Consider the following 12211-nt stretch of genomic DNA (forward strand, 5'->3'; position numbering starts at 1 on the left):
TATTTCCAATATACTGTATATTCAGCATTGAACAACACCAAATAAGTAAGACAATAAGTGATAAATGCATCTATACAAAACCCCCAAGTAAAAAAACAAGAGTTATATAAATATTAAAGTCTTATTTAAGAGTGTGTGGAAGTGTTTATCCATTCGCTGAAGATGTTTAGCCTCATATCTGAGCAGCTTGCTTGGACAGATGCACAATTAGGTCCATCTGCTGTAGAATAATATCAATATTTGACAGACAGTCTTGTGGATCACTGACCTCCACACCCGAGAAGCTTCATAAACAATTAAATTGCCTTCGGAACGAGGCAGAAAATACCAGAAACACATCAAAACCCTGGGCTGACCTTGAAAGTGGCACAAACAATAACAATCTTCGGCCTGAGAATCTCTCAGCCTCATTTTAACTTCAGCGTGAGCCTTGGTTACACTGACAAATGCGTCTGCTCACAACAACAATCCCTGTTATTTTTCAGAGCCCTTTGGCTTGCGAAACAAATGCTGTTAGTGCTCCTTCAATGATCAGACACACACGTAAAACCCTAAGCAGCAAACCGACGATACTATCAGTAAAGAATGTCATAAAAACAAGAGGCTTGATCAAAATCTCTATTGCTCACATTGTTGCGAAACCACCAAACCTTGCACTGAACCAGTGTTAAGTGGAAACAGACACAAAGGAAAGGTGAACTTATATTAGAACTACTAGTAGGTGTGCGTGTGTGTATATAAAATAAGTCTGGATAGACAGGATCAAGATGAAATTAAGGCTGGGCCAGTTTTCAGATTTTATTGATTAAGTCAATTGTAATGTTTTGGCATGTTTTTTTTTTAATTGAGGAAACATGGTTTTGAATAAAAGTATTAGTAAATGCAACATTTAAACCTGGACAATGTGAGTTTTTGAGGCTTAAGTTGCCTTTTTAGTGCTGTTTCATGCACAAGACGCTGCAAAACACACAAAAGCAATAGTTAAACACGTTCATCAAGTGCATGTTTACACTGAAAAACACTGGGAAAGCTGAAACCTGTTTTGAACTACTACTGTATGTTTGATATTTGATGTTTGCATGATGCTGACAGCCTGAAAGTTGCTGCCATTTTTATTTACTCTTAATAATCGCCTACTACTGTTATACTGTCAGACATTTAAAATTTGAATTGTCTTGACTTATTGATTTTACCTTTAACATTGAATTGCTTTATTTTATATTATTTCTGAACGTAAGATACATTTAAATCAAGTTTGTACTTTTTATTTCTTGCATCTTTTCTGCAAGGATATTTAACAAGTTATTAGTTTTACGTTTATACCATGTTGAGTATTTTATGTCTATTGCATTTGGAATAAAAAATTCTTTAACCAAATGTTACTTGAATCATGTTCCATTTTTAAGTTGACTAGTTAAAGGTGCAGTACTGAAAATGGTATTGCAGTCCAAATTCAAAATATTGGAGAGAGTTGTTCCTCCAACCCTCCTCTTCAGACTCAATGCTCATGCGTATGTTTTTATATTTATGTTTTAATATGCCTGTGGTCGATACCTAAAACTCAGTAATTATTATTTTCATGTTGTATGAAAAACAATAAATGGCTAGTATTCAAATACTATGCACTAGCGTTCACAAGGTTGAGGTCAGTAGGATTTTTTTAATGTTTAAACATGTCTCTTCTGCTCAACAAAGCTGCAATTATTTGATCATAAATACAGTAAAATTGTGAAATTTTATTACAATTTAAAATACATGTTTTCTATGTGAATCTATGTTAAAATGTAATTTATTTCTCTGATCAAAGCTGAATTTTCAGCATCATTAACTCCTTCAGTGTCACATGATCCTTCAAAAAGCATTCTAAAATGTCTGAAAACAGTTGTGCTGCCCAATATTTTGGTGAAAACTGTAAAAACTAATTTTTAAGGATTCTTTAATGAATATAAAGTTAAAAAGAACAGCATTTATCACTTTTTTAATTTATTTGAAACTTATTTTAGGTCAATTTAAAAAGCATTAATAACTAAAAAAATTGTTTTTTTTTAATCATATTGATATTTAACAAGTTATTTGTTTTGTTTATACCATGTTGAGCACTTCATCTTTCTTTAACCAGATGATTAATAAAGAAAATCTTACTTGAAACATGTTCCATTTTTAAGTTGACTAGTTAAAGGTGCAGTACTGAAATGGATACTGCAGTCCAAATGGCTAGTATTCAAATACTATACACTAGTGTTCACAAGTTTCGGGTCAGTACGATTTTTTAATTTCTGAACCAAGTCTCTTCTGCTCACCAAAGCTGCAAATATTTGATCATTAAATACAGTAAAATTGTGAAATTTTATTACAATTTAAAATACATGTTTTCTACGTGAATCCATGTTAAAATGTAATTTATTTCTGTGATCAAAGCTGAATTTTCAGCATCATTAACTCCAGTCTTCAGTGTCACATGATCCTTCAGAAATCATTCTAAAATGCTGATTTGCTGCTCAACAAACATTTCTGATTAATATCAATGTTGTGCTGCCCAATATGTTGGTGGAAACTGTGAAAATTATTTCCTCAGGATTCTTTAATAAATATAAAAGTTCAAAAGAACAGCATATCACTTTTTTTAATTTATTTGATACTTATTTAAACTTATTTTTGAAACCTTTTAAATGTCTTTACTGACACTTTAGGTGAACTTAATGCATTCTCGCTGAAAAAGCATTAATAATTAAAAAAATAATTAAAAATAAACAATCATATTGATATTTAACAAGTTGTTTGTTTTACGTTTACACCATGTGGAGCACTTCATATGTGCTGCATGTGAAATAAAACTTTCTTTAAACAGATGATTAAATAAAATGTTACGTAAATCATGTTGTATTTAGATTTTTAGGTTGTCTAGTTAAAGGTGCATTATGTGATACTGACAGCAAGTGAATGAAATTCACTAGAGTCCAAATTCAAAATATTGGAGAGAAATGTGTCTCCCAGCCCCTCCTACTCAGACTCGACGCTCACACGGGTTGCCAGATTGAGGACACACAACAGGAACAAGCGTAGTTGACAACGACAGGTGACAAGCTTGTCACTGTAAGTTGATTTGTTTGTGTTTTAACATGTCTCTAGTCATATAGCTTTTTAAACATATGTAGAGGGTTTTAGGTCAGGTACAATCTGTGATCTCTGACCCAGTTCATTTGCTCGCTGCCATGACTGCAGTACGCTATGTTTACTAAAAACTGGCAACCCGGGGGTCTTGAAATACTATTGGGTAAACCGTCAGTGTCGCACAAACCAAAACAAAAACAGAAATTCTGACATGGAACACACATTTCAAAGCAGAATAACTGGCAATAGCATTGTTTTTCGAATAAACAAGCATGTGAACTTGTTTACTAAACAAATGTGATTATGAAAGAAATCCTTGAATCCGTCAGTTGTTCTGAAAATTGCCATATCGCCCAACTATTTGAGGGAAGAAAAAAAAAAAGATTCGGAAAAGATGCCGCAGCTCTGAAAACCAACAAACTATTACGACAACGAGACAAAAATGGCAACTATTCATTTTTGTCAGACATTTATTTGGCCCTAGGCACAGGACTGAAAAAGGAAAGACACTGTCAGGGGAATCTGAGCACATAATAGAAACTGGAAATTAACTGAAACAAAAGGTCATGCGTGCATGAGACCAAAACAGCTGAACATTTTCTTATTTAAAAAAAATCATTAGGTCATCTTATCTGTTTTTCTTTAAAGGGACAGTTCACCTAAAAATAAACCTATATACATGTCTTTTTTCCTCCGGAACATAAAAAAAGATATCTTGAAAATGTTAGTAACTAGTTTCTAGTCCTCACTGACTTCCATACACTGCAAAAAATGCTTTTCTTACTTACCAAAATATCTAAAAATTCATAAGTCCAGATTTTCTGGACAAGTAAAAAATGTTGTCTTGTTTCAGAAAAGACAAGTCGAAATTAAGTGAGTTTTTGCTTAGAACAAGCAAAATACTCTGCCAATGGGGTAAGCAAAAAAAACTTATTTCAAACAGAAAATAAGATTATTTTTCTTACCCCATTGGCAGATTATTTAGCTTGTTTCAAACAAAAATGCACTTAAGTTTGACTATTTTTTTTCTGGAAAAAAAAAGAAAAGATTTTTTGATTTCATGATATAAGAATTTTGGGGTATTTTGGCTGGAAACAAGAAAAAAAAATCTATGTAAGAAAGGCATTTTTTGCAGTGTAGTACTTTTTTCCCATACTATGAAAGTCAATGATTACCAGCTACTGTTTGGTTACAAACAATCTTCAAAATAACAAATTTGAAAAAAAATTTGAAAGCAACTCATTCAAGTTTGGAACATAAGTGAGTAAATAATCACTAAATGAAGATTTTTTGGGTGAACTATGCCTTTAAAGATGATTAAACTACACCTTTAAAGATGCGTGTTCAAGAGTGAAACAAATAACATTATCCCCAGTGTTTTTTTTTTTTTTTTAGTGTCAGTGAAATATTATAGTTTTTATAAATATCTTGAAACTGTTTTTATTTTTATTTTCTTTGTTTTTATTTTAATTTTAGTAATTTTGTTGTGCATTTGAGTCGATTTTTTGGTTTAATTTATTTTTGGGTTTTGGTTTATTTATAACAAAATAATTTGATTTGATTTTTAAAATTCAGTTTTAGTTATTTTAGTACATTAAGTTAAGCTAAATTAATAAAAATGTGGTTACTGTTTATTTCCAGAACCAATTTATGGGTTTGGTTAAAATAAAAAAAATAAAAAAAATCTTAGATATGAGGGTATTTTTTTATGTTTTTCTTTCTTATTTTATTAGAATTTTAAAAAGATTGCACTGATAACTAACTTAAATGTCTTTCTTCATTGTTAAATAAATAACATTATGTATTTAAAAACAAAATACGTTATTCTACATTTTAAAAAATATATTATTCTCTACTGTTTATACGTTTAGGGTCAGTGAAATGTTTTAATGATTTAGAAAGGCATCTCTTCTGCTCATCAAGGCTGCATTTATTTGATCAAAAATATAGCAAAAATAGTAAAACATAATTACAATTTAAAATAACTTTTATATTATGAAAGTATGTTCAAATGTAATTTATTTGTGTGATCAAAGCTGAATTTTCAGCATCATTCCGCCAGTCTTTAGTGTCACATGATCCTTCAGAAATCATTCTAATATACAGATTTTTGTTGAACTATGTCTTTAAAGATGATTATAAAACTTAAAGAGTTTCTAGGGATTCCAATTGTTCACCAAATTCTCGTCGAGAGCTCGCGTGAGGAGACAGCGTCTCCAGGAAGTGCATGATGACAGTGCCGGCTGTAAAACCATCAGAGTGTCTGTGTATTTAAACACTGGGGGTTTTGTGTAAGTATTCATTACCTCCCGCTGGAATCGTCTCATTTCACTGCGGCCCTGCCGGACTCCAGCGCTTCTCTCCTCCACCTCCATTCTCTCAGCGTGCTCCAGCTCCAACGCCTCCAGCTTCTCGATCACATTTGAGCGCCCACTAAGAACGCAGAAACAGAAAGAGATCTTAGAGACAACATTACAGTGCAGGGGCTGCATAGATTCTGCAATTTTCGGCTTCATTGTCCCCTCAATTCAAGCAATTCCTACAATATCTCACATGCTGTCTGACTGATAGACCTCTGCTTTTTGAATGCTTAGATTTTGGTTATGTCTTCAGTGAACATAAACTGGAGAAACCAAAAAAAAATTGCATCAAAATATCAAAACACGGCCCACTGCTGCTCAGTCTTTATTAAGTATATTATTAGAAATATCAAGTGCAAATATGTAGTTTTATTGCATATTTACACTTAAATAAATTCCTGAAAGTACCGTTTACCGCATAATGTAATTTTTGTCCCTTTGCTCTTTATTTTATTAATGACTGTTTACTTCAATAATTACCTGAAAAAAAACTAAAGAAATGTTATATGGCATTATGCTAATTTAATTTGTTAATATGTATATTCAGTTTTAAAAAAGTAAAAAAGCGCGTTCAAGAGAAAAAAAAATAACATTATCCCAGTGGTTTTTTTTTGTGTCAGTGAGATATAGTTTTTATAAATATCTTATTTTTATAATTTTTGTTTTTATTTTAATTTTAGTCATTTTGTAGTGCATTTATGTTGATTTTAGTGGTTTTGGTTTATTTATGTCTATATAATCTCTTATCCTGTAATTTTTGTTCTTTGATCTTTCTTTTAATTACTGTTTACTTCAATAATTACCTGAAAAAAATAAGAAATGTTTATTAAATCAAGGCTATGGCATTTTGCTAGTTTAAGTTGGTAATATGCATCTTCAGTTTTTACTTTAGGTAAAAGAGCGTGTTCAAGAGCAAAACAAATAACATTATTCCCAGTGTTTTTTTTTTTTTTGTGTCAGTGAGATATTATAGTTTTTATAAATATTTTGAAACAGTTTTTATTTTAGTAATTTTGTTGTGCATTTACGTAAATTTGAGCAGTTTTGGTTTACTTATGTCTATATAATCTCTTATCCTGCAATTTTTGTTCTTTGCTTTTTATTTTATAAATGACTGTTTACTTCAATAATTAACTGGAAAAAACTAAAGAAATGTTTATTAAATCAAGGCTATATGGCATTATACTAATTTAAGTTGTTAATACGCATATTCAGTTTTTACTTTAAGGAGCACGTTCAAGTGCAAAACAAATAACATTATCCCAGTGTTTTTGTGTGCGTGTCAGTGAGACATTATAGTTTTTATAAATATTTTGAAACCGTTTTTATTTTTAGATTTTTTGTTTTCATTTTAATTTTAGTAATTTTGTTGGGCATTTATGTTTTGTTGTGGCATTTATATTAGCAGTTTTGGTTTATGTCTATATAATCTCTTATCCTGTAATTTTTGTTCTGTGCTCTTTATTTTATAAATGACTGTTTACTTCAACAATTACCTGAAAATAAAAAAAAACTAAAATGTTTACTAAATCAAGGCTTATATAATATTTTTTATATTTTTTTATTTAAATTTTTGTAATTTTGTTATGCATTTATGTAGTTTTTAGCAGTTTTGGTTTATTTATGACAATATAATATTATTTGTTATTTTAGTACATTAAGTTACGCTAAATGAATTAAATGAGGTGAAACGTAAAAGTTTTTATGTTTTGGTTTATCCAGTTACTGTTTATTTCCAGGAACGTTTATGGTTTTGGTTAACTAAAATAACCTTTAAAATCCCAGATATGAGGGTATTTTATATGTTTTTCTTTCTTTCTCTATTTTTTTTATTAGAATTTTAAAAAGAATGCACTGATAACTAACTTAAATAACATTATGTATTTAAAAACAAAATATGGTATTCTACATTTTTAAAATATATTATTCTCTACTGTTTATACGTTTGGGGTCAGTAAATTTTTTTTAATGATTTAGAAAGGTGTCTCTTCTGCTCATCAAGGCTGCATTTATTTGATTAAAAATACAGTCAAAATAGTGAAACATTATTACAATTTAAAATAACAGTTATATTATTAATATATGTTCAAATGTAATTTATTCAAAAATATAAAACAACTATTTAAAAATATGCTGATTTGCTGCTCATTTCTGATTAATATCAATGTTAAAACAGTGGTGCTGCTTCTTATTTTTGTGGAAACTGTGATACATTTTATCTTTCAGGATTCTTTGATGAATAGAAGGTTCAAAAGAACAGCATTTATTTGAAATCATCTTTAGTAACATTATAAATACTGTCACTTTTGATTAGTTTAGTGCGTCCTTGATGAATAAACGTATTAACTGGTAGAGTATATAATATATATATAAACTTTCATCTTCCTCCGGAAGGGGTTAAATGCGTTCCCTAGTTTTGATGACCCTTCACACACAAACATTTCCCGACATACAGACAGGAATTTAGTTCACAAAACCATGTCTGAAAATATTAAATAACTTTTTTCAAATTTTGACCTTATTTGGGATCTGCACTGCATTGTGAGCCTCCTTAAAAGGAAACAAGAAAGTCAGTCAGTGAGGTATTTGTGTCACATGACTGCTCACAGCCTCATTGGCTACTGGGTACAAAGTGGCACAATTCCCATAAACCCAAATTAAACCAGAGTAGAGAGCGTTCCGTTCTTTCTCTATGAATTCTTCAGCGCTGCTCATCTATGCTTGTCCGGGAAATAAAGTGAGCTGTCTTATGTACGTCAGAGATGTTGTTTGAGACGGCGCTCTCGAGGGTTTTGACCTCTGAGGGTTGATGGGAGCTCCTTAACAAAAACAGCAGCATTTTCCAGCTAATTCAATTGTAAATGCAAGCAAATTGTAAGCTTTACGGTTTCAGCTGAACACAGGCTCACGACTCGGAGACCTTCCTCCTTTCAGTGGATCAAAGACATGTCTTGCAATCTTGCTTTGGAAAACTGACATTTATTTAGAGGAAAAGATGATGTATTGAATAACCTCTTTTTACAATTTATAAACAAGCAGATAATGTGGAATGTTAAATAATGGTGACTGAAAAAATCCCCAGTGTTTTTTTGTGTGTGTCAGTAAGATACTACTATATTTCATAAATATCTGTTTAAGATATTTTTTGTTTTTGTTTACATTTTAATTTTAGTCATTTTTTGTAAATGCTGTGTGTTTATGTAATTTTTAGTTTGGCTTATTTATGTCTATATATTTTTTTTTAAATGCAGCTTTAGTTATTTTAGTACTAAAATAACTAAATTAAAAACTAAATTAACTAAATTACATTAAACATAGAAGTTTTTCATATTTTATATTAAATAATCTATATTACTATATTATATTATATTAAATAATTCAGCTGGTTATATTATATAAACGTATAATAAATTAAATGGTGTTCTCAACAGCGCAAATTTAAAATAGGCCATATTTAAAAACTAATTATTGGAAACATGCAGCAGACAAAAAATGTATAGATTATTATTTACTATTATATTTATATTACTATTTACTTAACTTGAAGACATTTCTACATGTTTCTTCACATCTTATTTTCATATTTCATATTTACTTCCAGAAACACATTTTTTTATGGGTTTGGTTAACTAAAACAACCCTGCAAATTCCATATATGAGGGTATGTTTTTGAATGTTATTCTTTTTTTATTTCATTAGAATTTTAGAAGACTGTACTGATAACTAACTTAAATGTCTTTATTTTTATTAGAATAAAAAATTAAAAAAACTTTTTTAGGTTACAAAAAAAATATTTAGCTTAAAGTTAAACAGAACAATTTAAGCCATTTATTTTTTTTTAATTACAATTTTATTTTATTTTATATTCTGTGGTGGAAAAGTTGTTTTGTATTTTGTGTTATTTCATTTATTGTTATTAAATTAATACATTATTTCATTTTATAAATTCTATGGATGAAACATTTAGATTATTAAAAATAAATTAAACCATTAAAAAGGAAAACAGAATCTCGATTGTGTTGTTCCTTTGGACAGTATAACAAAATAGAACTAGGGGGGAACAGTGATGATGTTTATTGACCGTTTACAGCAAGGCACTGATATAATGATCTAGCAAGCTTCATTATTCCATAACAAAAGCATGTTGCAAAACACTTTCTGGCCTAATAAGGCACATGTGGTTTTATCCCTGTTATACGCTGAGTGTACTCAACATGCCTTAAAAGGAGAAGCACAGAGTGAGTGTGTGAAGGAACGGCCTGCGCTCACCTTCTCTCTGGGCTGAACACAGACTCCTGTCTTTCCGGACTGCGCAGGCGGCTCCGTTTCTCTGGTTTGCGGGTCTCTGCATCTGCGCGTCGGGACAGAGCTCGGTGCGCACGTCCGAACGGTTCGGTCGGGTGGCTGTCAGTGCTGGTGACGGTGCTGCCGCTGGCATCCGAGTCCAGAGAACTCATGGAGCCGCTGATGTGGGAGCCGTTGGACAGCAGGCTGCTGCCTGATGGGAAGGGGTCGCTAGGAGCAGGGGACAGGCAGCGCGGGACACCCCCCATCTCTGCGCTGTGCCGGCTGGACGAGCTGCCCGTGGGTGACAGGGGGTCATGAGAGGGCTGGGAAACAGCAGAGTGGTAGGAGAGCCCGCTCCGGTCCACCTCGTCACCATTCACTGAGCTCTGATCCGAACATCGGCTCAGCATTGAGCCCTCACCTATAGAGCGCAAAGGAGAAGAGTGACTTTATGAGGGGTTTTAGCCAAACTAATGTGTGTTTGAGTTCAATTTTCAATATAATTAATTATATGATGTGCTGATTAGGGTTGCAAAAAGGTAGAAAATTTCCAGTAAATTTCAGAAACATTCTAGAAATTTTGGAAACTTTCCCGGATTTTTTTTAATCTCCCGGGATTTTCTTTGCAACCCTAGCGCGGACTGATTAATCTAAATGATCTTTAAAACTACCCCACAAAGATTCAAAATTCATTACTGTGTTAGATGAGAGGAGCACTGAATAAACATGACAAAAAAGTAGCTTTAGAAAGAAACATTGATTCAAAATGGCATAAATAACAATAAAGAAAGAGTACCAATGTTTTATTAATAAATACTTAAAAATGAAATGTCTTAGTAAAGTGAATTGATGCTTTAAATGAAAATGATACATGAAATTACACATCCAGCAGGTGGTGGCAAATCGCTGTCTTAATGTGTGAGTCATTGAATCATTCATTCAACCAACTTGTTCAGTTGTTCAAATGGCTGCTTCATTCATAAACAAAGCAAGTGGCTGCCTACATGAATGAGTCACTGAATCACTGACTCACTCGATTCATTCAAAACCAAATTCATTTGTGACTCTCGACCACAAACCAGTCTTAAGCAGCACGGATAATATTTGTAACATTAGCCAAAAATGCATTGCATGGGTCAAAATTATACATTTTTAATTTACGACAAAAGTCATTAGGATATTAAGTAAAGATCATGTTCCATGAAGATATTTTGTAAATTTCCTACCGTAAAATACATCAAAACCTAATTTTTGATTAGTAATATGCATTGCTAAGAACTTAATTTGAACAACTTTAAAGGCGATTGTCTTAATATTTTGATTTTTTTTTGCCTTCTCAGATTACATATATTCAAATAGTTGCATCTCGCCAAATATTGTCCTTACCTAACAAATCATACATCAATGGAAAGCTTATTTATTTAGCTTTCAGGTGATGTATAAATCTCAATTTAAAAAAATTAACACTTACAACTGGTTTTGTGGTTTAGGATCACATATGATATTTAAAAAGAAAATGATACTTAAAACTACACCTCCAGTAGGTAGCAGCACCTCACGGTCCTAATTAATGAGTCATTGAATCATTCATTCAACCGACTTCAATTAGCTGCTTTATTCAGCAACAAAGAAAACTGTTACATGATTGAGTCATTGAATCATTGACTCAACTGATTCATTCTAAACCATGAATTCATTTAGTAACGATTCACCGCTGTGTATCACTCTGAAGTGCACAAGAGTTGTATTTTCATTTGCATAAGCTCTTGTTTTCTGAACTGTTGTATAAATCAATCTTACATTTGCAATTGTGCCAATATTGGGAAAAAACAGCACTCTGTCTGGTGTGATATTGACAAACTATATCTTAAGATATAAATATAAAAGGATCATTTTTGCCCTTATATCTTTAATTTTAGGCTCATATAACTGCATTCTAATAGGCCCTATCATGCAGTCAGTCATCCTGTATCATGTGCATCAGCAATTGCATCAATGTAAGATAACATACAGGTCTGGGCTGGACAGCTGCGTTAAATGCCTTCATTTTAAAGCATTATTTTTTCCACAAATAATCAAACCCAAATTAATGCGGTAAATCATCAGCCCTAGTCTGAATGTTTGCCGTACCTGCTGAAGGTAGTGGTGAGCCGAGAGGTGGCATCTCACTGGCAGACCACGTCTGGGATACATCTGCCTCTCTGCTTTGCAGCTCCTCCTGCCATATGATAGAACTGGAGTCTGGCATCTTCTCTGCTTCAGGGATGCCCGAGCCAGTCACCGCTACCTTTGCTGGGCCTGGTTCCTGAAATCAAATGCATAACATTCATTGTTTCATAATTCGCCATTTGTTTCTATGAAAAACAGAACAGAATCACAGAATTCAGTCATGAAAACTGAATTTACTGTATGACGCTGAATGTCATGGAATATGGGACATTTTGGATGAATAA

General features: G+C 32.0%; 1 protein-coding gene across 4 annotated transcripts in view; it reads right to left on the reverse strand.

Moving 5' to 3' along the window:
- Positions 1-12211, reverse strand: part of mprip (myosin phosphatase Rho interacting protein) — a 79567-nt gene that overhangs the window by 36725 nt on the left and 30631 nt on the right. For all 4 annotated transcript variants that reach the window (XM_073827836.1, XM_073827834.1, XM_073827835.1 and 1 more), the window contains exons 6-8: positions 11889-12063; positions 9741-10179; positions 5418-5544 (exon numbers count right to left, since the gene is read on the reverse strand). In XM_073827836.1, coding sequence (XP_073683937.1) covers positions 5418-5544; positions 9741-10179; positions 11889-12063 — 741 coding nt within the window. The remainder of the gene's footprint in view (positions 1-5417; positions 5545-9740; positions 10180-11888; positions 12064-12211) is intronic.

Source organism: Garra rufa, chromosome 22 (assembly GCF_049309525.1).
Source record: "Garra rufa chromosome 22, GarRuf1.0, whole genome shotgun sequence".
Taxonomy (NCBI): Eukaryota; Metazoa; Chordata; class Actinopteri; order Cypriniformes; family Cyprinidae; genus Garra; species Garra rufa.